This window comes from Salminus brasiliensis, chromosome 5 (assembly GCF_030463535.1).
Source record: "Salminus brasiliensis chromosome 5, fSalBra1.hap2, whole genome shotgun sequence".
NCBI classification, from domain to species: domain Eukaryota; kingdom Metazoa; phylum Chordata; class Actinopteri; order Characiformes; family Bryconidae; genus Salminus; species Salminus brasiliensis.
Window position 1 is genome coordinate 32,275,667 of NC_132882.1, and position 27,733 is coordinate 32,303,399.

The 27,733-nt window shown below is 46.0% G+C and overlaps 1 protein-coding gene across 4 annotated transcripts in view; it reads left to right on the plus strand.

Annotated features, from left to right (window-relative positions):
* The first annotated feature begins 411 nt into the window (after positions 1–411).
* Positions 412–27,733, plus strand: part of LOC140556378 (F-actin-uncapping protein LRRC16A-like) — a 123,116-nt gene continuing 95,794 nt past the window's right edge. For all 4 annotated transcript variants that reach the window (XM_072680221.1, XM_072680223.1, XM_072680224.1 and 1 more), the window contains exons 1-2: positions 412–686; positions 6,389–6,486. In XM_072680221.1, coding sequence (XP_072536322.1) covers positions 647–686; positions 6,389–6,486 — 138 coding nt within the window. In that variant the 5' untranslated portion in view covers positions 412–646. The remainder of the gene's footprint in view (positions 687–6,388; positions 6,487–27,733) is intronic.

Here is a 27,733-nt window from a genome sequence, read left to right on the forward strand (position 1 = left end):
AGCTGGATATACTGTAACAGTCTATATGTAAAACTATTTTACTAACAGCTGGATATACTGTAACAGTCTATATGTAAAACTCTTTTACTAAGAGCTGGATATACTGTAACAGTCCATATGTAAAACTCTTTGACTGACAGCTGGATATACTGTAACAGTCTATATGTGAAGCGCTTTGACTGACAGCTGGATATACTGTAACAGTCTATATGTGAAGCGCTTTGACTAACAGCTGGATATACTGTCAGGTCTATGTGTAAAGCACTTTGCTGTGCGTGAACCCATCGCTAGATGTCGCCACCGCCTCTTGTCAGGCGCTAAACGCGGTCGGTGTGATGCAGGGCGAGGCGGGGCCAGCCGCTCTCTCTCTCTCTCTCTCTCTCTCTCTCGCTGCCGGAGTAAATCGCAGCTTGTTCTCCGCGGCGGGTTGTGAGTGACGCCTCTCCGGTGAACGGGGCTCTCATCGTGAAGACAGTACCGTCGCGGGCGAGAGAACGGCTCGGAGGCGCGCGATGTCCCGGATCTACGGCTGCACCTGGTGTCCAGCTCGCGTCTTCAGCCCGTGTTTTGTGGCCGGACTCTGCATCGCTTGCAAATAGTGTCCAGCGTCTGAAGAGGACAACAAAACAAAAGCCGAATTGGCAAAATGAGCGAGGAGGCGTCTCACGTGCCCAGAGAAGTGCTGGGTAAGGACCGCATGCGCTCGCAGCACCGAGCAGTCAACCGATTCTCCGTGTGAACCGAGCGGCGGGTGGACCGCGGGTTAGGAGGGGGTTCTGATCCCAGCATCCCCACATGTAGTCTCGTTAGGCCGGTGTGAGACTGGAGGGAAGGTGCACTCGGTATCTTTTGTGTTGGGAGCTGTATGGCCGATGTGCTCACAGTCAGTCTGAAGAGGCTTCATTGTGGGGTGTGTGTGTGTGTGTGTGTGGGGCTGGATGGTAGTAGCTTGGATAGCCAGTCCTTAAAGGGCTAGACCAGACATAGGGGATAAGCCTTTTTTGTTACACTCAGCATTAATGTGAGATTGGATTAAAAATGAAAAGCCTTTGATAAAGATTAGGATCAGTTTTAATCTGTTATTGATTAACTAATCAATCGATCAATCGATTGATAGATAGATTGATTGATAGATAGATATAGGTGGGGTGATGTAATTTTGTTAACCTGAGGCAGAAGTACCTGAAGCTCATCCTCATTATTCTCCTTTAATCCTTCATCTTCATCTTCTCAATCGTCTCACTTCTTCTTCATCTTGTTGTTATTCTTCTTCTCCTTCTTATGCTTCATCATCTTCTTCTAACATCTATCCATTTCTTTTTCACCATGATCTTGATCATCTTCTTCTTTTTCTTCTGGTCCTTCTTGTTATCTGTGAGTCAGTGTAGACCGGATGCTGCTGGTGTGTTTCATCTGTTGAGCGATGCTCGTGCCTGAACACAGCCAGGGGGAACTTCTCTGTTAGAACTACTGGTGGCTCTGACTGGGTCTGGGTCGTATGAGGTTGTCTTCATCATCATGCTTTAACCATAATGACACGATCTGGATCTGGATCAGCTGATCATGATCAGTCCTGGTTGATTGGGTTTTGTGCAGATCAGCTTTCATCAACTTGGCGAACTTGGCAGAGCTCGGGAAGACATATTGTGATACTTATCCCAGGCTAAAGCGCCGAGTGGTTCAGAACCACTGTGGAAAAGCTGGTGTCTTCAGGTATCTTCATGAATGTGTGATTCTACTATACGATTTTAGACTTTTAGTACCAGATGTCTCCACCCATCCATCCATCCATCCATCCATTCATCCACCCACCCATCCACCCATCCATCCATCCATCCATCCACCCACCCATCCATCCACCCATCCTTCCAATCATCACTGTCAAAAATACCGACAGAAGTAAGAATTGTCCTCAGCTGGACAGCGCCCTTAGCACCGCATTGTTCCAGGTGGATTTTGGACCAATCCTGGGGGCTATTAAGAGATATTTAAAGAGGACATTGGCAACCCTGTTGCGTTCCCTTTTCCTCACTGGGTTTACCACTACTCTGCTGCTTGTGGGAGGAACTTTAGGTACCCTTGCACGGATGTAGAGCTTTCACAGCAAGTTCTGCATCTCAGATGTGGTGCATCTGTACTCCTGTTATTACTAGCATCCTAAACATCCAGTCTAAACCTGAGCATATCCGTAAACCCAGTAAGTACCTGAGCGGAAGATCACCTTTCAAAATGAATTTGTGTGCACTCTTCATCTCAAAGCTCCTGGGTCTTCATCACTGCCTGATCGTCTATATGAATACTAGGGCTGCACAGTAGATCAGTTTGGCATCACCATTCGCAAGAAGTATAGCAAACATGTCATATGACAGCTGTTTTCTAATTGTCCATGACCTACAAGTTATATCTACAAGATAGGTTGTGGGTTTGATACCCGGGCTCTGCAAGCTGCCACTGTTGTGGGCCCTTGAGCCCTTGAGCCCTTCACCCTCTCTGTTGATGGGTTAAAGGTGAAAGCCAAATTCCATCTGGGTTCAACAGTAATGGGGAATATGGCTGTCTGTCATTATGGCTGAGTTTTCTTAAAAACTGCTATCCTGAGACTGTCCTATGCTAAGTACTTTATCCAGTTGAATATTGCACTGTGATATGTGCAATGATATGTGCAGTTGGTCAGCGTTTCTATAGCAACTGACGATATAATATTCTATTTTTTCCCAACATCATGCAGCCCTAATGAATATATAAGGGAGCTTTGAGACCAACAGCATGTGGACACTAATTTCTCTTAATGTGTTTGGACCTGTGTCCTGCACCTGTCCCCGACTGGGCAGATATGCACATTCTGGCTTTGGATTTCGTACAGAAGAAAACAGAGCTTGACCTTAATGAACGGTGCTAATGGAGAACCCAGTAAGAACAGAGAAGCCACACAAAAGAAATGAACTAATGGAAGCTCATCTACTCATCTAACCCAGTTAAAGGCCATGCGTTGCTCATGTTGCACTGCTTCAGCATGCGTGTTTATATGTCTTGTTTGTGCACTGCCTCAATCGATCACGTGCAGGAGGAGAGGCACTCAGTATACAGAGGGCAGCTCGCTCAGCCCATCCATGCTTCCATCCATCCAAGTCTCATCTGGTAATGCCGTCTCTGCAGACTGCCGTTGCAGTGTGTCAGTGCAGATACAGGGCAGGGAAGAGAAAGGCCGGTGCACTGACAGGGCTGTAGAAAAGGGATCCCATTGGCAGCGCGTGAAACAATGGGCAATTAGTCCTCAGCGTAACGAGGAAGAGAAAGCGGCTGCATTGTTTGACCGGCCCAACACAAGCGGCCGGCGGCGCTGAGAGGAGACAGGAGCATTGTTCTCCTTCAGTACAGAGGATGTGGTGAGGGCTGTCACCTGGTGTGTAAGTGAGAGAGAGGCTGTTGGGATGCTGACTAGCACAGTAAACATGGCTTGACCCCACTTTCTTTTCCTGATAGTGCAACCCTGAGGACTGGCTGATTGGAGCGAGATCAGATGCTTCCAGTCTGATGCTTTTCTTTAAAGCAGCAGAATGTAGTATTTTTACCTTAAAGGAACTGCTTCAAAAGCATGTTGATGCTCCACTGACACGTATTAGGTGGAGTAGCACAGCTATTGTGGCTACTCTGTGCTCGGCGTGGCAGAAACTGCACTGTGGCTTTGCGAGAATTGCGTGACGCTGTGTAACGTGAGCCACATTTATGTAACATCCTGTAATAATACTCTGCTACCTTAGTCCACATGCTCCTATCACTTCTGAGACCGGTTCGGTATCTCTCAGCTTGTAAGACGCATGTGAAAATCATGTTTTTTTAGTGGTGCTCAAAGCATGCATTACTCTTCCTGACTGTAGGGGGAGCCCAGGAGCAAGAAATGCCAAATTTTGCATAATGCTGCTTTAAAATGAGCTGCTTTTAATGTAGGCCCTAATCCTCAAACTACTCAAACCCCCCAATGATGTCACACTGTATGAGCGTTTGTTGTTTTAGGGCAGATTTGTAACAGTAATCATTCTTTTTCACTGTCCCATCATCTGACTCAGCATTTTCCGCTGATCGCTGCCTGATATTTAGCGTAGATATCAGCGTAGCGAGGCGTTCTCCTGCAGGTATGTTCAGCGGTCCAGTGAAGTTATGTGACATGTCTGATCAGGGCCGTCGCCACCTTGTATTGGACGTTCTGCAGCCCAAAAAACATACCCTCTCAGAAATCCACGCTGACGGAAGAGTGCCATATTCCAAAAGCCATTAATTCACCAAAGGACTTCCGAAATCGAGACTGCAGCATGGCAGCATACATGACCCACTTCTCCCGTAAGCCCCTTCTCATGGGTGGAAGAGGCTCAGCGAGGGTGTGGAGAATCAATTTTAGCAGAACAGTAGAGTAGCTCTCTGACTGCTGTGGAGGTTCTCCATATTGTCAGGCTGAGGAGGGGGTGGAGGAAAGCTGAGACCAATGTTGTGCTGTGGGAGGATTTTTTTTATTTATTTTATCGCGCTTCAAGAAGGTGACGACGGCAGAATCCATTTTACCTCTCTAACCTGTTTTCCAGTCTGCTGCTGTCTAGGATAGGATGCTCAAACATAAGTTCAGCACTGCCTAACTAGGGGAGTTATTTGACATTTGACTTTGACATTGCCTTGGCTACTTCAGGCATGTGGAGGCTAAACTCAGGCATGTAGAGGCTAAACTCAGGCGGGTTGAAGCTGAACTTGGCTGAATCGGGCATGTTGAGGCTAAACTTGGCTAAACTCAGGCGTATTGAGGCTAAACTTGGCTAAACTCAGGCGTGTTGAGGCTAAACTCAGGCAGGTTGAGGCTAAACTCAGGCAGGTTGAGGCTAAACTCAGGCATGTGGAGGCTAAACTCAGGCGTGTTGAGGCTAAACTCAGGCGGGTTGAAGCTGAACTTGGCTGAATCAGGCATGTTGAGGCTAAACTTGGCTAAACTCAGGCAGGTTGAGGCTAAACTCAGGCAGGTTGAGGCTAAACTCAGGCATGTTGAGGCTAAACTTGGCTGAATCAGTCGTGTTGAGGCTAAACTCAGGCAGGTTGAGGCTAAACTTGGCTGAATCAGTCGTGTTGAGGCTGAATCAGTCGTGTTGAGGCTGAATCAGTCGTGTTGAGGCTGAATCAGTCGTGTTGAGGCTACACTTGGCTACATCAGGCATGTTGAGGCTATACTGTGCTGAATCTGGCGTGTTGAGGCTAAACTCAGGCATGTTGAGGCTAAACTTGGCTGAATCAGTCGTGTTGAGGCTGAATCAGTCGTGTTGAGGCTACACTTGGCTACATCAGGCATGTTGAGGCTAAACTGGGCTGAATCTGGCGTGTTGAGGCTAAACTCAGGCGTGTTGAAGCTAAACTCAGGCGTGTTGAGGATGAACTTGGCTGAATCAGGCGTGCTGAGGCTAAACTTGGCTAAACTCAGGCGTGTTGAGGCTAAACTCAGGCGTGTTGAGGCTAAACTCAGGCGTGTTGAGGATGAACTTGGCTGAATCAGGCGTGTTGAGGCTAAACTTGGCTAAACTCAGGCGTGTTGAGGCTAAACTCAGGCGTGTTGAGGCTAAACTCAGGCGTGTTGAGGCTAAACTGGGCTGAATCTGGCATGTTGAGGATGAACTTTGCTAAACTCAGGCGTGTTGAGGCTAAACTCAGGCGTGTTGAGGATGAACTTGGCTGAATCAGGCGTGTTGAGGATGAACTGGGCTGAATCAGGCGTGTTGAGGATGAACTTGGCTGAATCAGGCGTGTTGAGGCTAAACTGGGCTGAATCAGGCGTGTTGAGGCTAAACTGGGCTGAATCAGGCGTGTTGAGACTAAACTCAGGCATGTTGATGATGAACTTGGCTGAATCAGGCGGGTTGAGTATGAACTTGGTTAAATGGATAATGAGGCAGTGTCTAGTTAAATCTGCTATTCTGAGGCTAAACTTAAAACTGAGTTTAGTTAAATGAGTTATGAGTCAGTGCCTGGTTGATTAATTAAAGTAATCTGAAACAGTTAAATTCGGCTTTTTGAGGCATAATATTCTAAGATACAGCAGGCATTTTGGGGCTGTATTTCATTAAATGTGGTAATTTAGGACCTGACTTGGATAACTTGTCTGTTTGAAGACTGTGGAGAGGCAGTGAGGCAGTGTACACTTATCTTTTGGTAAAAGCAGAACAGTTGGTTGTTTCTTGTTTCCAGACCAGACTGCAGAACATTTTCCTCCAGCTAGTGTTGAGTCATGCCCATGTAGGGATGTCTCAATGGAAAGCTCTTATCTTCCACCTTTGAGTAGTCTGCCTAAATTAAGAATGCTGCTGCTTTTCCCGTCCGGTCACATCTGAAGTGTTCTGATTTTCTGTTCTCGCTGCAGAGAGTGTGAGGGATGCTGTGGGGAGGAAGATCAAGCTGGCGGTTAAGAAGAGAGTTAAACTGGAGATCAAAGGGGACAAGGTGGAAAACAGAATCCTGGTGAGTGCATTTTATTAACCCCCTCCCCCCCCAGAAATTTCACCCAGAAATGTAACACTCGACTCGACTCGGACTTTCACCCTGAAATGTAACGCTCGACTCAGACTTTTGCCTTGAAATGTAACGCTCGACTCAACTCAGACTTTTGCCCTGAAATGTGACGCTCGACTCAACTCAGACTTTCACCCTGAAATGTAACGCTCGACTCTGACTTTTGCCTTGAAATGTAACGCTCGACTCAACTCGGACTTTCGCCCTGAAATGTGACGCTCGACTCAACTCAGACTTTTGCCCTGAAATGTGACGCTCGACTCAACTCAGACTTTCACCCTGAAATGTAACGCTCGACTCTGACTTTTGCCTTGAAATGTAACGCTCGACTCAACTCGGACTTTCGCCCTGAAATGTGACGCTCGACTCAACTCGGACTTTCGCCCTGAAATGTAACGCTCGACTCAACTCGGACTTTCGCCCTGAAATGTGATGCTCGACTCAACTCGGACTTTCGCCCTGAAATGTAACGCTCGACTCAACTCAGACTTTTGCCCTGAAATGTGACGCTCGACTCAACTCGGACTTTTGCCCTGAAATGTGACGCTCGACTCAACTCGGACTTTCGCCCTGAAATGTAACGCTCGACTCAACTCGGACTTTCGCCCTGAAATGTGACGCTCGACTCAACTCGGACTTTCACCCTGAAATGTGACGCTCGACTCAACTCGGACTTTCACCCTGAAATGTGACGCTCGACTCAACTCGGACTTTCGCCCTGAAATGTAACGCTCGACTCAACTCGGACTTTCGCCCTGAAATGTAACGCTCGACTCAACTCGGACTTTCGCCCTGAAATGTGACGCTCGACTCAACTCAGACTTTCGCCCTGAAATGTGACGCTCGACTCAGACTTTCGCCCTGAAATGTAACGCTCGACTCAACTCGGACTTTCACCCTGAAATGTGACGCTCGACTCAACTCAGACTTTCGCCCTGAAATGTGACGCTCGACTCAACTCGGACTTTCGCCCTGAAATGTGACGCTCGACTCAACTCAGACTTTCGCCCTGAAATGTGACGCTCGACTCAGACTTTCGCCCTGAAATGTGACGCTCGACTCAACTCAGACTTTCGCCCTGAAATGTAACGCTCGACTCAACTCGGACTTTCACCCTGAAATGTGACGCTCGACTCAACTCAGACTTTCGCCCTGAAATGTGACGCTCGACTCAACTCGGACTTTCACCCTGAAATGTGACTCTCGACTCAACTCGGACTTTCGCCCTGAAATGTGACGCTTGACTCAACTCGGACTTTTGCCCTGAAATGTGACGCTCGACTCAACTCGGACTTTTGCCCTGAAATGTGACGCTCGACTCAACTCGGACTTTCGCCCTGAAATGTGACGCTCGACTCGACTCGGACTTTCGCCCTGAAATGTAACTCTCGACTCGGACTTTCGCCCTGGAATTTAACGCTCGACTCGGACTTTCGCCCTTGAATTTAATGCTCAATTCGGCTCAGACTTTCGCCCTGAAATGTAACGCTCGACTCGGACTTTCGCCCTGAAATTTAACGCTCGACTCGGACTTTCGCCCTTGAATTTAATGCTCAATTCGGCTCAGACTTTCGCCCTAAAATTTAACGCTAGACTCGGACTTTCGCCCTGAAATTCGAAACTCGACTCGGACTTTCGCCCAGAGGCTCAGAGTTTAAAATTTGAGACTCAGACTTGGTCTTACCAGAAATTTTAAACTCTCCTTGGACTCTCACCCAATGAGAGACGAGACTCGAGAATCAGCTCTGACTGACATCTCACAGACTTGAGACTCGACTATATGAATATCTATGCATGTTTAGAATGTTGGGTCAGACATGGTTTGAGGCATTTGTGTGATGATTTAGAGTTTACATTGGGGGGTTCTGTTAGCTGCTGGGTAGTCACAGAAAGCTAACCTCTCAAACATCTCTTGAGTGATCAGCTACATGTAAGGTGGGGAGAACAATGTGCGGAGGTGATTTTTTTCCCCCCAAACTATTCCTTTAATGGCCTCCATCATCCTATTTAAAGCTGCTACTGGGAATTCCCACTGGCAGGTTTGTCAGGTTGTGCTGGGATGATGGATAGACGTCCTGTATCCTGGGTGCCGGTCTCGCTGTAGTGCATTATCACCTGTTCTCCCTGGGTGGAAGGAATGTCCATCTCAGAAAAGCTCAGTGCTGAGGAGCTGGTGGCAGAGCTTAGCACGCTAGTACTGATGGAGCTGGGTTTTTTTTTTTTTTTTGCTTGAAGGTCTGTCGGGTAGCTGCCAGAATCGTTTTGGGGCTCTGTGAACTGGTTATATTAGAGCCCCTGTGGATGTAGGTGGTCCGTGTTGGCAGGGTTTGGACGGGTGATAATAAGGCTAAAAATAACCCGAAAATACTGGCTTTTCCTCTCCAGTCGTTAGTGGCTCAGGGTCCCAGTGCCTCAGTGCCTGGTGGAGGACTGCGCTGTAATGTGATTTGGAGAGTGGCTGAACCTCAGGCCTCTTTTGAGTTATTAATAGATCCGGAGCTCAGCTGAGTCCACATTGTGGTACAGCATCGCCTGTAGCCCTGCATCTGTACGGCAGCAGTGTATTAACTCGGAGAGGCCGCAGTGGAAGAGTACGAGTTATTACACGAGTAGAAACTTGCAAATAGGCCTTTTGGTTAGAGATTGGACTCATTTAGACTCATGTCAACAAGCATTAGGCTTTTAATTAGTGGCTAGGTCTCGGGATCGTCAACGTCAAGGGCTTGAATATCAGTATAATTCATTGGATGTTATAATAAGGCATGTGTAGTTCAGAATGCAAGTGTGTGTGTGTGTATACATAATAAATTAATATATATATATTACAAAAATAAGAAAACAATTATATAAAAGTATAATATAAGAATAAAATTAATAATAATACAGTTTGACTGAAATGTGTGATGTACAGTTGCGCAGAATGTAGGGCAGCTGATCTTGCATCTCATAATGTTGGCCTGCAAGTAGAGTTACACACTAATCAGCCAGAACATTAAAACTGACAGGTGAATCTGAGTCACTCTGAGGAGCCAAACTGTCACGGCTAGACGACTGGGCCAGAGCATCTCCAGAACATCAGGCAGGCAGGTCTTGTGAGGTTTTTCTGGTATGCAGTGGTTAGTACCTATCTGAAGTGCTCCAAGGAAGGAATCCGCTGACCCAGTGACGGGGTCATGGGCGCCCAAAACTCATGATAAGACAGGACAACCAGATGGAATTTGGCCTCCGCCTTTAACCCATCCATGCAGTAAACGAACACACACGCATACATACACACTAGTGAGCAAAAACGCACAGTGACAGTGAGCACGCATGCCCAGAGCGGTGGGCTGCCATCGCTGCGGCGCCCAGGGAGCAGGGAGGGTGAAGGGCCTTGCGTAAGGGCCCAACAGTGGTGCAATTTCACAACTTGCAGGACTTGGAGGTCTGCTTGCATCTGTTTGTAACATCATGTGGTGCCAGGTTTTGAAGAAAACCAGCCTGATCTTCTAGTGAAAGCGTCCACATTGGTCGGTCGTTATGGTCTTGTAAAACGACCCATTGCTAGAGGCGTGACCTCTAGCGGCGAAGGAAAAACCCCAGACGGTTCGTCAAACCAGACATTACTGTAATCTACACCTAAACCTAACCTTTAACATAGTAAAATGAGGAATCTCTACCCTTCCTCCATATATATCCACTCATTTCTCTATTATAAGCTTTACAGAGTTCATAAACGGTGGGATTTTCTCCAGGATTATTTCCCAGCATTTTTTTTTTCTTTCCTTCATTCTTGACTAACCGGTTATGTGTCTGTGTGTGTGTGTGTGTGTTTGTGTATAAACAACCAAATAGGATTTATATTTAGGATGTATATATGAAATATCTTTTATATATAGCCAATACCCTGTGTGTTAAAATAAGCTTAACCCTACCTAACGAATGCATCCCTCTGCTCATCTGTCCTGTTTAATTCTGGGCTTCGGGGACTGAGTAATACGGTTATGGGTATTGAACCGGTAGTCACATGAACTTCAGGCAAACCATTGAAGCAGTGAAGTTATATGGCTTGATCGTATCGTGGCAAACCACACCACTGTACATGCCTACAAACACACACACACACACACACACACACACGCACACACAGATCAGTAAACGCTAGTTCGTGCTAGGTCTTGTGTTGCTGGACTATGACAAATAGTGTGGAAATGAGTGTGTGAGAGAAACAGAGGGAAGGGGGGGGGGGGGGAAACACACAGCTGGAATTTCCCTGGAGTTCACTCTGAATTCCATGGTGGTTCCTGAACCATGAGAATAAAATGCTGACTGTACCGCTGCCCCGTTGAAATTACCAAGCAAATAAATGCCTCAGTACAGCAACTGTCGGCCCAGGACACAGATAAACCGTTGGAGCGGAAGTGGCAGAAAACAAAAACAAACAGCCTGGCTCGCTTTTAGAGGCTTGCCCACAGCTCCCAGTGCGCTGGTGTTTTTTTTTTTTTTTTTTTTTTTTTTTTGGTGGCCTTCTCCATGGACCGGGATGGAGAGGGCTCCTGGGGTAGATGTACGTGAGAATGCAAAGCTTTAAAGCCAATTTAAAGCATCAGGCACGCTGCATTAATAGCTGTATATTAATAAACTGTATGCTGTTTGACATCGTATGCTATGGCTTAAAGAAGAAAAGTCTGCCTGCTTCACCTGTTTTCAGCTGGGCCACATTACAGCTGGGAATTGAAGTTTTTAACCAGATAATAAGACACCGGCTACCTGAGGCTCAAATCACACACTTTTAGAGGATAAAGCCTCATATCTAAGAGCACGAAGTGGAGCAAATGGTCCTAGGAGTGTTTTTCCGCTCTTTTTAGGCTCCAGGTTTGCTTTTTTCCCCCTCCAGTCGAGCTAAGCATGTCGCTTGTAACTCGTTGTTGTTGGGCCTGTTTTTTAGAACGTGACCTTATCTATCAGACCCTCCACCCTCTTTTAAATGAACATGGGTGAATGAGCCTTTACTAGATAGACACAGAACAGACGTTTGTGGTCATTTTGAAATTCAAATTCTTGTCCACAAACATTTGGCCACATATATTGTATGTCCCGGATTCGTCAATGTTCCCTTTCCTCAGTGACTCTCAGTGTGCAGGGACCCTAATCAGCAGGTGACAGGCAGTTAGGACGTTGCCAGAAATCATGCGTCTACCTTCTGTATGTTAACCAGGCGTGTAGTGCTCAGCCGGATGGCTTAGGAGCAGTGTGAAGTTTCGCTTTGCAAGCCGTGCGCAGTAAATCAAATCCCCACTCCTGGTCTAACCTGCATCCCGCCGTTGTTAGCGGGTATAAGGGCATGATGTATGGGATTTCCCCCATGGAAGGGCCCCTGGGGGCAAAAAAAGAGAGCAAGCAGGTGTTTTAATAATATCACTCCATCAAAAGGTAAATCCCAGTGGATAATCCACGGCAGTGCAGTAAGGAGGGAGGGAGTGGGGGGTGGTGGGGGGGGTGAAGAGAGAGCTTCAGACAATGAAACTCTCGTATACAAAAGCTTTTCATAACACTGCAGTGCCCCAGGCCCCAGCTTTCTGCTCTCGTACCCCAGCTTCAGCTTCCGTCGTCAGCCCATATATATATATATATATATATATATATATATATATATTTTTTTTTTTTTTTTCCCCAGACTTAAATTCGGCTCTGTTCCGTCCTCTTCTATCTGATTCTGCAGCCGCAATCCTTCTACAGAACGTAGGAACAGGCGCTGCCAGAACCCGTTAGCCAAATGGTCCGGTTCGTCTCAGTTGACCGTCTTGTGGACCGCTCCCGCTGCAGCTTAGTCTTATTTCGTAGAGCTGATTTTGGCTGGCTTTTCAGAATGGCATTACAGTAATGCTCTTAATACAGAAACAGCCTTATATTTTGTCTACGCTTTAAGGGTTTGACTCGGAGGGTTTTAAATGGATCTGGCAACCCAGTACAGAACAGAATAATCACTTGACCCTGATCCTCAATTTCCTCAAAAAAGCTAATATCAGTGACCCTTAGTGCAGTTGTGGCAAGAAGATACAGCTCTGGAAACTAAAAACCCAGAAGACCACTTACTTTTTCCTCCTAAACTTGCATCTCTACGTGTATGGCAGAGAGTTTATTCCAGGCAATGTTTAAGACTAGTGGAGAGCCTGCCGAGACATCAGAGCTGTGATTGGCAGTCAAGGTTATTTCACCATAGTGATTTTTGAATGCTCTCAATGTTCAAATATTAGTACTGTGTTTAAATTTCAATCACTTCCTTGCATTATAATTATTGTAATAGTTTCTTTGCATTATTTGAGCAGTTGTTTTTAGTTGATTTTCCTAAACACATTGCCTATAAATAGTAAAACCAGAGAAACTGATATGATACTGTATGTGTATGTATATATGTGTGTGTGTGTGTGAGTGTGTTCACTACCAGATGGGTTAAATGCGGAGGACACATTTCGCTGTACAGTCCACACTGTACAGTGACGAATACGTGCACCTTTACCTTTACCTTTACCTTATGTATATATGTATATATAACCGTATAGAACATGTTGTCACTACATACACACATTTGTCATTGTTACCTTCTTCTAACTCTTCCATACAGATTTTTGGAACAGTACACCACCCTCTTGACTCGGCTGAAATTGGGGATTTGGGTTTTCCTGGCCCTCCAGATCCCACTTTGACCTCCACAGTTCCCCTGAACTGCCATTTTTCTTTGTAAGATTCTGCACTGTAGAAAAATGCAAGCTGAAGGCACTTGGCTTCTTGTTCTTATTGCCTTTTCCCTGCCTTGTGGCCATTGTTTGGGATGAGCTGAGATGATTGCCTTGCTTTGATTACCCATGCCCATAACTGTGCCCTCTTGCCTATATAACGAGGTACTTTTGAGGTTCCGCCATTCTGCAGTGGTGTCCGAAAAGGAATTTTTCAGAATTGTAATGATTCATGTGCAGCTTCTCTAAGAGCAGTGGTGGCTCAGGCTCGTCACGCTACCACTGTTGGGCCCTTGAACAAGGACCTTAACCCTCTGATGAGGGAGATGAGCGTTAGTACGAGTTGTAAAGAATCAGAACGTTTCTAAACGTTGGAAATTCATTGATTATTAAAGACATGCCTTGCTAACACGACCGTCTTGCTGAGACATCCCAGTCCGTGTCCGTGAGATACTGTGAGATAAAACTGGAAGTAAAACATTGTCCGTGGCTCTTTTAACTCACAGTTACCTTAATACTTCAGAGGCTTCTCTTTGTTCCTGCTTGCTCATACACATGTGTGGTCCTAATAAGGAGAGGTCTGAAGGATTTTAAAAAGGAAGAAGTGTCCAGTTCCTCCACGGTTAACAGTACTTCTAGAGAAGCTGTTCCGTGTGGTTACAGGTTATAAATAGTATGGAAACTAGGACTTAACACAGCCCTGGTTAATTGCTGGGAACTGTTTCATTATTCATTATTTAATAATACGTGTTGCTCAGGTTAAGTGGTTTCCAGGGGCCGGACAGAGATCCTTCCAAACCGGTGGAGGGGGGATTTCATCATTTTCTCATACGACTGTGATGGTCTGTGACACTTTGTAGGGTGTTCTAGAGCCGCTGTAGTAAATGTGTACCGAGAATGGACTCGCATATTAACCCCCTCCTCCCCCAAACAGCCTACCAGTGGGGACCCCGCGGTACAGAGCAAATGACGCGCCACTGTGGACCAGTCAACCCCTATAACCCCTACCTTCCTCCACCTAATACAGTCCATGCCACGGCGTATCGCTGGTGTCACCAGAGCCAAGGGTGGCTATTCCCACTATTAGGTACGGTGGTCATAATATTTGCATATGTAAAACCATGATCAGCCATAATCATGTTAGATTGAATTATTGCAATAGCCATATACATGATGATCATATTTTTAAAAAAAAAATTATAATTGACCACCTACTACAGAAGAAAATAGTCAAACCATTTGGATGCGCGTTGGTGCTATTTGAATATTTTTTATGCAGGGCTGTTGAATAATGATCAAGTTTATTATTAAATATTAATATTCAAAGACCCTTTTAAAGATGCCTCACTGGGAAAAGATAAACTGCGCGCTTTGAAATAGCGGTGATTGAAAGGTTTCTTTGAGTGATGCCGCAGAAGAACCACTATTAGTTCCTTAAAGAACCATTGTTTGCAGGGCTGGCCCAAGCCTTTATGGGGGCCTAAGCAGATTTACATTTAGGGGCACCCCCCCCAACCCCCCCCCCCCCCCCCCATCCCACCACCTCAGCACCAGATGCTTCATGATTCCATAGGGAAACGCTGAAGCGCCTGGAACTTTATCGACCAACCGAGCAGCACGTATCTGCATTTGCGCAACAGTGGCAGCAGCCAACAGTAGAAAATGAATTAATATTAACTGGCTTTTATGTGATGAATGTGATTGATTTTTAAATATAGATTTTTTTAATCATGATATCTTGGTCCTCTTGGGGTGCGTCCCCGTGGTGGCGTTGGGGCCCTAAGCGGCCGCGTAATTCGAGTATGCTCTGCAGGCCCAAAGTGCAGAAAGCCCAGGGTGTTTGATTTGGCCACCCTAACCTGACCCCCTCACCCAGTGAGAGAACGAACATGGGGAGATGATGAGTGAATTCTCCTTTTAAAGGAATATTTGAGTAATAGGCATTGTTTTGCCCCTGGACCCCCCACAAATATTACACCTGAGGGGGACAAAAATGGAAAAAATGACCCCTGCTATCGTCTCATCAGAAAATACCTTCTATTGAGACGTGACTATATATTAATATCTTTTAGGCTGTAGGAGATGCACTGTCGTTAGGGGTGGGCGATATGCCATTAATAAAATATCATAATGATATGAAGAAATACTGATGATACATATCAAATTATTATTATAATTATTATTTTTCCTGATTAAGGAATATTTTAGCAATTTAAGCTGGATGCTAGAAAGTGTGTGTGCATTTTGTGTGCATGTTCTCTATACATAGAGCAGTGCAGTGGGCATCTTGTTAAATTCCACATCTGTGTGAGGGTCTCTTCCTCACTGCTTGTCTTAACATGACAGCTGAGATTACAGAGTAGCGTGACAATTAGCGCGGATTCAGGGTCCTAAAGCCCCTCTGTTTGCTGATCCAGCCACGTTCTTGTGCGCAGCATTTAATGTTCTGCTTATGTTTATGGTAATGTCACAGTGTGCTGTTGCCCGTAGTTAATTGTAATGTGTAGTTATTGTGAGATCTGGTAAAGACCCACTGCGGAATTTCTGAATATATTGAAGTTGCTCCAATATATTACATATACATTATATGTGTGTGTGTGTGTGTGTGTATGTATATATATATATATATATATATATATATATATATATATATATATATATATATATATATATAAATAAAATAGCTTATGTAGAAAGCTTATATTTATGTCATTATTGCGGGCTGGCTGAAAGTGAATGCTTCCGTGTAATCAGATTGTCAGCACTCAGTAAAAGTAAAGGCTAAAGCTTACTCCCTACCATATCCACCCCCTCCAGCAAACACACACACACACACACTAGCTTTACCCTGCCCTCTCTGGGCTGTACACTCCCCTTCACATCTAACGAGTCCTGAGGGGAAGTGACCAAGCCCCTCTGCTCTTCATCTGGTGTGTGCTTGTGCCACACACCCACCACTCTTCTCACCTTTCTGGTGAACCCAGACCTTCCTCTCGCCGTGTGAAGGGCTTTGGCTTTGAGGTTTCAGCCTATAAGAAAATGAATATGTTCCGCTGGTATTATGTATTACGTGATTTTTCGTTGCTTCCTCTAAATCCAGCTTACACTAGACAGCTCTCTCTCTCTCTCTCTCTCTCTCTCTCTCTCTCTTTCTCTTTCTCTCTCGCGCGCCGTGTCTGGTTACTGGATATAGGTTACAGTGAGCGTGTGAGAGATCAGGATTTCAGTGAGGCAGCCACACTTCCTCTTTTATATACATTCAGATATGTGCATTAGCTTTATACTGAAATCTTAAAGAACTGGCTCGTTGAAAAACAACGAGAAAAACAACACAGTTAAACAGCATAGTATCCTAAATACTTTTGACAACCTAGGGGACATACGGCATCCTGCAGTCTCAGAATCCACAGAAGGGTCACGCGTGGAAGGATCTGAGTGACTTTAATAAGGGTCAAATTGTGCTGGCGAGACGCCTGGGTCAGAACATGTCCGAAACGGCTGGTCTTGTGGGGTTTGTAGCCGGTATGCAGTAGACAACTGGTGAACCAGTGACTGGGTCATGGGTGCCCAAGACTCCCTCAGCCTAAGGCCATGCTGTCAGTTGTGATCCTACAGAAGAGCTACTGTAGCACAAACTGCTGAAGACAGTGATGCTGGCTGTGCGCTGGGGAGTCAGTGCCTCGACGAATCAAACAGGACGGTTTTGGTGGTGGGAGAAGGACCTGCAGAGTATTAGGCATGTGGTTTTAGTTGTAGTATAAATATTAAAATGGTAATAATAAAGAAGTGGTGGGTGTGGTGGTGGTATAGGGTGTAACTATCAACAAAATTCATCATTTAATTTACAAATGTTTCCTTTTTTTTAACAATTCCATTTTTCTGAAAATGTAACATTCTGGAAGTACCATATCTGCAGCGTTATAGTGTCCTGAAGTTCTCAACATTTTCCCAACCCACAGGGTAATGCCTTAGCCGCAAGCTACCACCTTAGCCACAAGCTAACTTGCTAGTCATGATACAGTGATGATATTATTATTATTATTATTATTATTATTATAGGCACAGGACTTTCTTCACAGGTTCAGAAACCGGCCTGCATCCAGTATCAGGATATCCATTAGTAGACCTGTCTCAGCCGTCACAGCTAAAACTTAACTGCTTAACATAAGGGTAAATAAGCAGTGATGGGCTGGGGGATAGGGGGGGGTTGCAGTGACCAATCAGAGAGCAGGATCTCATGGCCCCTGGAACACGCTGCATTAACCATCGGTTGTATTGACATTGACATTTGTGCTGTAAAAATGGAGGGAAAGCTCACAGGGCCTAAATTTATGGGGTAAATTGAGGTAAAATTAAGGTCAAATTGGAGCAACATTAGAGCTTCTTGTCTTGGATTTGTAATCCTATAAAGCGATATCTTAGCATAGCCTCCCTGGGAAGCAATGCTGCATTCCATTTGAGCTACAACTGTCCAACGACTTTGACACCCCGCCCTCGTCCGATCTGCCTCTTGCTTTTCATTGCTGGAAATCAGTCATAGTGCTCAGGCTAGCTCATATTCTCGCTTTCTCACTGGCATATTAGATGTGGTGATGATTTGATTGATTGATTGTTTGATTGATTGATTGATTGATTGATTTTTGAAGACTTGAAGATCTCTGTGATTTGATTCTTTGGAGAACCAGTTCAGCCTTAAATCCGGTTCCCTTTCTCCTCTTTCCTCTTTCCTCATCTGTATACACCCCTCCCTCTCCCCCGCTCTCTCTCTCTCTCTCTCTCTCTGACATATACACGCATGTTACCCTGGCTTTAATCTCATTCAGAGCCAGCGTGAGACAGATGCTGATGTCTTTTGAAGATCAGATGAATTATCTCCGTTGATCTGCCCGTCAGCCTCCTCCACAGTTCAGCCGCGTCTCTCTGGTACAGATGGGGTGGGGCTGCATTCACAGATGCACGAATGCCGAAGATGGAATATTTATGAATATACATCTTACGTCACAGGACTTTCTTCACAGGCTCAGAAACCGAAGGCATGACTGATATGAACATGCCGGCCTTCATCCAGTATCTGGATGTCCATTAGTGGACCTGTCACAGCCGTCGCAGCTTAAACTTAACTGCTTAACATAAGGGTAAATAAGCAGTGATGAGAGGGGCGGTGGGCAGTGACCAATCAGAGAGGACGCTCTCATGGTCCCGGGGACGCGCTTCGTCCTTTATTTATCCTAGTATTTATCCTACTATTTATCAAGCTGAGGTCAATTAGGGCAAAATTAGAGCTTCTTGTCTTGGATTTTTTCAATCCTGTGAACCCTTAGCATAGCCTCCCTGGGAACCAATGCTGCGTGTGGTTTGAGCTGGGATGTTGAATTTTCCGAGTTCCAAGTTCCAGCTGGGTCGAGGGAGACAAGTTGGATTTCCTACTTGGTTCCAAAACCAAGCTGGCTGCTCCATACATCCAATCAACAGTAGTAAAAGCAGTAGTGTTATACAGTTTAGCACAATACTGTGCAATGGTACTGGTGCCCCATCTTTGTCAGTTGTGCTGTGTCAGTTGTGAGCTGCTAAGCATGAGCTTAGATGCCTAATCGGCCAGGTGAAGCAGCAACATGCTCCTGGGCGCCCCCTGCAGTTGTGGAGGGCAATTCACTTTTTAGTGTAGTAGTGGAAGTAGTGTAAAATGACACTTCAAATGGCTGGAGCAGCTGTTCATACTGTAATAAAACAGATAATACACAATAAATAAGACCAGTGCAAGACCAGTGATCAGACCAGTACATTGTTATACCTGTAGAACCCAGAAAAACCCAGCGCTTACCTCCTTAGACCCAGTGAAGAAGGGCCGTCTGGACACCGCGGTGTCCTACATTTACATACCCTTAGCTAGTAATATATATATACACACACACACACATACATACATATATATATATATATATAAGAGAGAGATTCACTTAGTATGGAGACTAAAATACTCTGCACTACACTTCACCCAAGAAGAGCTGGGTCTTCAGTCTGTGTTTGAAGACCGTGAGCAACTCTGCTGTTCGGACACCCAGGGGAAGTTCGTTCCACCACTTCAGTGGTCAGCCTGGACGCTCGTCTTCCCTGGATCTTAAAGGATTGCTGGTCAAGCTGAGCTGTACTGGAAGCTCATAGGGCTCTTTGGTGCTGATCAGCTTTTGACCATGGCCTCTTTGGTACATTGCAGAGTAGATTTTTAATTTTTTCTTCTCCCCTCATCCAAAAAAAAACGTTAAGCTCTTGCTGGCCGTAGCTCACACTCACTGGGCTGAATTCCCGGACGTGGATTAAGCTTTAGACTTGAACTTAATCGCAGCGCCAATGGTGAGTCATCTTTGGAAGCGCCTTTTGTCAAGACTAGTCTTGATTTATCTTCGTTTGGGAAAGGGGGCTTTTTCATTTACAGAGCTCAAGCACATTGCTTATCAAACTGCCAACCTGACTTTCTCTAAATTATTATTATTTATTTATTTATTTATTTACATTCAGTCCCTCACGGATTGCCTCTGATTTTGGTTTGAAGGACAATTAGGCCTGTTTTAAACCGAAGAAAGCCATTTTGCAAATCTGTATCTGTGTGTTGAGCTCGCTGTGCCTCTTTTTTGGCTGCTTCAGACACTGATAAACTGACATTGATTCAGACATGGAATGCAAGCGCTATGAATAAGTCATTCGCTGGCACACAAAGCAAATAATCTCATCTCTATTCTGAGGAAAGGGGTTGCAGGATGAATGAGATGCCATCAAGACGCATGATTCCTCTTCCAGCATCCTTCATTGTGGAGGATCCACTCTGTGGGGTTTTTCCGCCCTCCCTCGGCGCGTGCCTCTCATCATAATTCAGAGAAGCGGTGCTTCCCGGCCCTGGCTGAAATCTCAGAGGTGTGCGAGGTGCGCGGGGGACACAGGGACTTGCTTTGTTTAATTAGGTTACACAGAGAGAGAGGGAGAAAGTGTGTGTGTCTGTGTGGCTGGTAGGGGTTTAAATGGTCTGTGACAACGATTTTATTACTTCATACTGATTTTACTGTTACACACTCGCGCACACACACACACACACACACACACACACATACATATATGTGATCGCTGTAGCATTCAGCTACTATAAAGCCACACTCAGCAGCAGAGAAGGTGTTGACTTGCTCTAACAGCCTTCAGCGTTGAGGCCAGACAGCTACAACACAATAGAAATAACAAGCGAACATAAAGGGGGGTGCAGCCTGGGGGGAATGACTACACCCTAATGGTGATTGAAGGGTGAAAGACACACCCAGTAGGCAAATAGATGATGCCCGGAGTTGTGCCCAAGCCGTATAATAAGGTACCTTCTAAAACCAGTAGCCACTCAAAACCCTTTAGCCAAAGGCAGTAATTAGAAGGTGTCCACATATTTAAGATTAAAGGTTATCAGCCTATAGTATCTCAGTGTTCTTAGATTAAATTGCCAAAGGCTGAACTGGGAGCGACCAGAGTGTGCACAACACACAACCGTCTGCTTTTCAGCTCTCCGAGCCGGAGGGGAGGTCTGCGGTTGCCTCAGCCTCTACCTCTGCACTTTACATGTACACAGTGCTCAGCCTAGTGACTCATGTGTCTTGTCGGCTGTGTACACACAGGGCACTCCTCACCGAGGGAGAAATGACCTTTATGTGGGACAAGGGAGGGTCGGTGAGGGGAACAAGGTCTCGTGTTTCTGTCTCTATGTGTTCTTGTGGTGTTCTGCTATTTAATTGGCTTTAGGTAGACGACCGCCTCGTCTGTAGGTTCTCTTCCCTCAGGGACGACCCTTGTTACTGAAAGGGCAAGTCCCCAAGTGCAGCTGCTGGACAAATTGATATTTTTAATTCAGAAAGGTGACAGACACACCCAGTATGCAAATAGATGGTGCCAGGAGCCGCTGGGTGAAGGGTGAAAGTGCCCAAACATAAGGCATGTAAATGCATTTAAATGCAGTGTCCAATACAATTATTTGTGGGCATGGCCAATTAAATGACCAGTTAATTGTGATTCTGGGAGTGCGACCTCAATGCAGACCCTCTGTATAGAGGCTTAAAAGACTATGGGTGCTTAATGAATCTGGAGAGGTCATGAGTACCGAACCCTCTACAGGTCCATACAGGTCTGTCTATCAGTGGTCAGTGCTTTACAGTGCTCGCTTTCTAATCTTCATGAAGGCCGTGCTGTAGATGGACTGTCTGGGCCTTTCCTTTCAGTTTCTATTCAGAAGAAAAAGGCCACTGCCGTCGTTGTGCTCCAACAGAGGCTCGTTTATGGCTTCATCCTGTGTTTGCAGAGCGGGAGAGGCCCGGGGAAGTGCGAAAGGGACGTGATTTACCTTCGCCTTTGTGTGGCTTCCTTAGTGCTCTTTACACCCTCCTGTTGTTTGATTAGAGACCAGTATATCTGCTGTCGGTAGATATTTGCCCAGGCCCCTAGCAGATATGGGAAGTATGTGTCCTGATAAAGAGTCAGCTCAGACTGACCATAGTGTTGCTGTGGAGAGGGCTGCCTGCTTAGTGACATGCTTGGGTCAGTTCGGGATGGGTTCCAGTTATTTACACTACTGCTCTTCTGATATCCCTGCTGGAAAACACAGCCCGCTCTGCTCAAGCTGCTTTTCGTTGGAGTTTGATGGTTTAGCTGCTTGACAAGCATGAGCAACCTCACCAAGCTTTACCATGTCACCCCAGCTTGTTGGCCTTGCTGGTTGATGCGGGCCATCCAGCTTGGTCTTGCTAGTCGACCAAGCTGTTGGACCAGCGTAATCTGCGTCACCAAGCTGGTCGACCAGCTTGACCAAGCATGACCAAAAATCATATGGCACAAATATTATGCTGGTTAAGAGCTGGATAAAGGGCTAGCTTACCAGTATGGGGTATGTTCTCGGCTGGATGACCAGCCTTTCAGACACCTTGACCGATTTTTCAGCAAGGATGTCTGTCCTGTTCAGCTCCACTTTTCTTCATTTCTTACATTCAGTTCATATTTAGTCAAACCGAGTGAATTTGATTTGTATAGCACTTCAGATGTCAGGAATTCACGGACAAGATAAAATGAGCCATGAAACCCAGAGTGAGCAAACCAAGGATAAAACGAACTCCATCCAAGCTGAAGGAAGAAACGTTGGTCTAAAGCACCTGAATAAGGACTAATACATGAATTGAACTTTATTAAGGTCATCTTCCACGCAAGTCCGTCCCAGTGATGCACTGGTGTACTGAAACAGTCATGGTCACAGCTCAGCAGTAGTGATAGTAATAGTAATGCTGAATCAGTCCCATCATATGTTCAAGTCATCAAGGTACATCAGCAGCATGGATCAGAGGTGCAGTTTGAAGGTGTGGAGGGATGAAGCAGATGCTGGTAAGGGAATGCAGCTTGCAGCTTTTCTAAAAGTTACCATGTAAAGTTACGCTAAAATGACTTTGGTATGTACCTACGGAACGTGCCTATGGTGTTTGACACCCTCATTCAGCTGAGAGTGGTTAATTAACCAAGGCGTTGAGCGGCATTATTTATTTAGTCATGCTCTGATGCGCTAGGGAGGATTTCCTGCCTGCTTCTGCTGTTCTTACTGTGTTTCGGGTATCGATCATAATGTGGGATCAATACTGTGCCTTGTTCCCTCTGTTGAGACAGTGAACAGTGGTCTGATCCCCCTCATAGGAAGCGCAAAGTAGTTCCATGTGGTCAGCTCTTTCTCCAAGGTGCCACTGTTGACCATGTTTGACTGAAATGGCTGAAAACCACTGGGCTCCTGTTAGCAGAACCTTCTGCAGTCATTTTAGGCCAGTTTAGGCTTTCTGCTGGCTGAATCCTAGCAGGTGCTTGTCTTTAACTGGAAGTGGAAATGAGAACATCATCTCCTCAAACTCAAACCAACAACTCGGACACTGAAATGTCCTATTGTGTCATTTCATATGGCACAGTCCAGCTACTATTCGCACAGTCTGAGTAATGTCATGACTGATGGGTGCCAGGTTGCTCCGAACCGGCTGCTCCTGCCCACAGGGAGACACCTGCCGCATGTTTTCTGGTGCCAGAGAAGGCTGCCAGCATTGCTGGCTGCAGGAAAAAGCAGCTCATTTTCTCCCTCGGTTTGCAGGACAGGGCCTGGCGGATATACCAGACCAGGAGAGAAATCCAAACCTCAGCCTGCTGTGTTCCTGCACCGGCTTCTCTGTGGTTTTTCACCCTGGGGCAGAGCTACTGTAGGCTTTCAGCGCTGCAATCGGACAGGCCGAGTATGAAATGCTAATAGTGTCTGAACAGCTGTGTGTGTGTATGTGTGTAAAGCTCGTTCGGAATGGCCTACTGAATGGGATATTTGTCAAGGGAAAATGATCGATTTGGCTGCATGATTCCGTTCTGCTGCCGTTTCAGATCCCGAGACGTTCCTAGTTGTAGGAAAAGTCATTAGGAGTTCATGAACCCGAAGAGGCCAAGGAAAGGCCACTTTCCTTATCCAGCGATTCGCTGCGGTTCTGTTAATGCTCCGGCCTGGTGCCCGTTTGAAGTGGCGCAATGAGATGGAAAGCGTTGAGGGCAAGGTCCAGAGAGCTGCTCCGCTGATTACAGAGTGTTTGAAACTGGTTGATTGCTGTTGGCTTTGGGAAATGTGCCCAGTTTACAGCAGTGGCTGATATAACCTCATCAGATAAAACTCCTCTTAACTCCATGCCCGCACTCTTCCTTGCCTTCTGTGGTTTAGCACACTACGCTTGTTTGACTGTTCACAGACCAAGCGCCTTGCCTGATAAATGACTCACTACTATTGTCAACTGCGCTTGAATTTCATTGAGTTTCTTCGGCTGATGGGACGGTTTAGATCCCTTCTGTCTGATGGAGGAGATCAGATATCAGAAGTCCTTTGTTTCTGCTCAGCCTGTGTAATGAGTATAGCATAACTTTGCTATTTGTTTTGCCTGCTTAAAAGCCCACTTTCCTCATCCTTGCGTTCGAGGATTGGCCTGAATTACAGCTTTATTGGCCATTGTTTGAAGCGCAGCGTAGGAGGGGCAGCAATGCCCGATTAACTGCCCAAATGAGTCACACGCAAGCCATGCATACGCTTGCATAAACACAGCGGTTGGTGGAGCGTAGTGGGTAGCAACATTGGGCCTCATCCACCATTATCTTCCTAAGAATCTGTGTCTCCCCACTCTGCACTGTTTGACTGGAATTGCAAGTCGAGAGAGGTCCGCCTTGTCCTCTACACTACCCAGTGTACATCATACAGTGCCCAGGGCAGCACGTTTTTTTGTCTGGGTGTGGAGACAGAGGGGCCAGCTGGGTGAGGCCAACCTGCATGACCTGGCATAATACCCTACCCTCAGTGCTGGGGTAGCTGGTAGTCTACCTAAGAAAAGAGATGTAGTGCATTCAGGTCCCAGGACTGACTGGGTACTCCTGGTTGTGCCTTTGGGCAAGTATTGCATTGTATTTGGTGGTTGCTGTGATTAATATGGTATCCCAGTATAGTATTGCTAAGTGGTTGCTGTGGTATTGATGGCGACACTGAAGATACCACCGAAGTAGTTGCTAGGTGGTTGTTAAGAAGATTTCCCAAAGGCTTTTTCACGTTTCTTTTGTTTTGGGCACGACGGCACAAATGCTGGTGCGAATCTGCATCTCCTAGGCAACGGGAGGTAGGTAGGTGTGTTTTGGGGCTGAGGTTGTGTAGTGGATAATCCCCAGCAATATGTCGGTCATCCCTTGCATTGTATTTGGTGGTTGCTGTGGTTAATATGCTATCCCAGTACAGTATTGCTAAGTGGTGGCTGTGGTATCCCAGATGATTGCACATGGGTTGTTATGTATCCCATGTGGTTGCTATGGTGTTGCTAAGTGGTTATTATGGTATTCCAGTACAGTATTGCTAAGTGGTGGCTGTGGTATCCCAGATGAATGCTATGGTTTTGCTGTATTGTTGTGGTGTGTTTTGGGGAGTGTTCAGTTCAGCAACTGACTGAGGTTGTGTAGTGGATAATCCCCAGCAATATGTTGGTCATCCCTTGCATTGTACTTGGTGGTTGCTGTGGTTAATATGGTATCCCAGTACAGTATTGCTAAGTGGTGGCTGTGGTATCCCAGATGATTGCTATAGTTTTGCTGTATTTTTGCAAATGGGTTGTTATGTATCCCATGTGGTTGCTATGGTGTTTCTAAGTGGTTAATATGGTATTCCAGTATAGTATTGCTAAGTGGTTGCTGTGGTATTGATAGCGACACAGAAGATACCACCTAAGTAGTTGCTAGGTGGTTGTTAAGAAGATTTCCCAAAGGCTTTTTCACGTTTCTTTCGTTTTGGGCACAACGACACAAATGCTGGTGCGAATCTGCATCTCCTAGGCGACGGGTGGGAGGTAGGTGTGTTTTGGTGCGTGTTTAGTTTGTGTAGTCGTGTAGTGGATAATCCCCAGCAATATGCCAGTCATCCCTTGCATTGTACTTGGTGGTTGCTGTGGTTAATATGGTATCCCAGTACAGTATTGCTAAGTGGTGGCTGTGGTATCCCAGATGATTGCTATAGTTTTGCTGTATTTTTGCAAATGGGTTGTTATGTATTCCATGTGGTTGCTATGCTGTTGCTAAGTGGTTATTATGGTATCCCAGTATAGTATTGCTAAGTGGTTGCTGTGGTATTCCAGTTGGTGTTGGTAGCAACACTGAAGATACCACCTAAGTAGTTGCTAGGTAATAGGAGGTAGGTGTGTTTTGGGGCGTGTTCAGTTCAGCAACAGGCTGAGGTCGTGTAATGGATAATCCCCAGCAATATGACGGTCATCCCTTGCGTGGTATTCAGGCACAGATTGTCCACAGGCAATCCGTTTCCATTTCCTGACGTGAACCTCCACGCTCGTACAGAGTGAGCATCGTACAGTGAGATACCCATGTCCGAACATGCCGTGTGAGTCGCCACCAGCAGACACCAAAGGGCACCAGGTCGAAACCTCACCCAAGACCGAAATGACCTAATGGGCCCCAAACACTCCAATGCGTATCTGCGCTGTGGATCATGTACACAAACCCAACAATCCGATATGATCGGTGTTCACTCCAAGGCGTGTCGGTGGCCTGCTTGGGGTCGTTGCAAATAGTGCTAAATATGCAGAAACTGACCGCAACCATTAGGCTGCGTATCAGCTTGTGTCTCGTCATGTTGCCCTCCAGAGCATGGAGCAAACACATGTGGCAGCTGACGGAGGACATTCCTCACGATCGACACCACTGCCATCTGGCAACAGTCCAGTCCAGTCCCCTGGCACCCCTGCAGGACCTGGAAGCAGGCCAGTCCCTTTTGCCTATAGGCTGATGTGGATGACGAGAGAGGTAGTAGGTGTCAGGTAGTGTTTCTTTCCCCCACTAAAAGAAAGTTCAAATGATCAGGCAAGGTCACGACTCTGGGATCCTTTTCAGTGACCGGTATTTTAACCCATGCCAGCCTAAGGGAATCGCTAAACTGGCTGAGGCTCAGTGCTCTTGAGCGATTCAGTGTTTTTCCATTGGCAGAACTCTAACAATGGGCTCTCTGTGTGGCTGTGTAGGCCCTGGTGTGTTCAGAAAGCCCTATTGTCAGTGGGGAGAGATAGGGAGAGGAGGTGGCCACTTGTGCCTGCGTAATCTCTCCTTACAATGGAACAGGGCAGAAAAAGACTTCATCTGAAGCCAGGGACAGTGAAACTCGCTCCTGAGTTCAGGATGCATGACTGGAGCGCTTTCCTCTATAACGAGAAGGAAATGTGAAACGAGAGCACAGATAAAGTGCTTTCGACTACTAGACAGATGCTAGACTGTTGCTATGTAGTTGCTATGGTGTTGCTAAGTGGTTGCTGTGGTATCCCAGCTGGTTGCTATGGTGTTGATGGCAACACTAAAGATACCACCTAAGTACCTAAGTATTGGGTGCTTGTTATGGAGCTGCAAGGTGGTTGATATGTTTTTGCTGTAGTGTTGCAAATGGGCTGTTATGTATTCCATGTGGTTGCTATGGTGTTGCTAAGTGGTTGATATGGTAGTGGTGGCTGTGGAATGCCAGGTGGTTGCTATGGTTTTGCTGTAGTGTTGCAAATGGGTTGTTATGTATCCCATGTGGTTGCTATGGTGTTGCTAAGTGGTTGATATAGTAGTGGTGGCTGTGGAATACCAGGTGGTTGCTATGGTTTTGCTGTAGTGTTGCAAATGGGTTGTTATGTATCCCATGTGGTTGCTATGGTGTTGCTAAGTGGTTGATATGGCAGTAGTGGCTGTGGAATTTCAGGTGGTTGCTATGGATTTGCTGTAGTGTTGCAAATGGGTTATGCATCCCATGTGGTTACTGTGGTGTTGCTACATGGTTAATATAAAATCCATGTATAGTATTGCTAAGTGGTGCCCGTGGAATCCCAGGTGGTTGCTATGGTATTGCTGTAGTGTTGCAAATGGCTTGTTATGTATCCCATGTGGTTGCC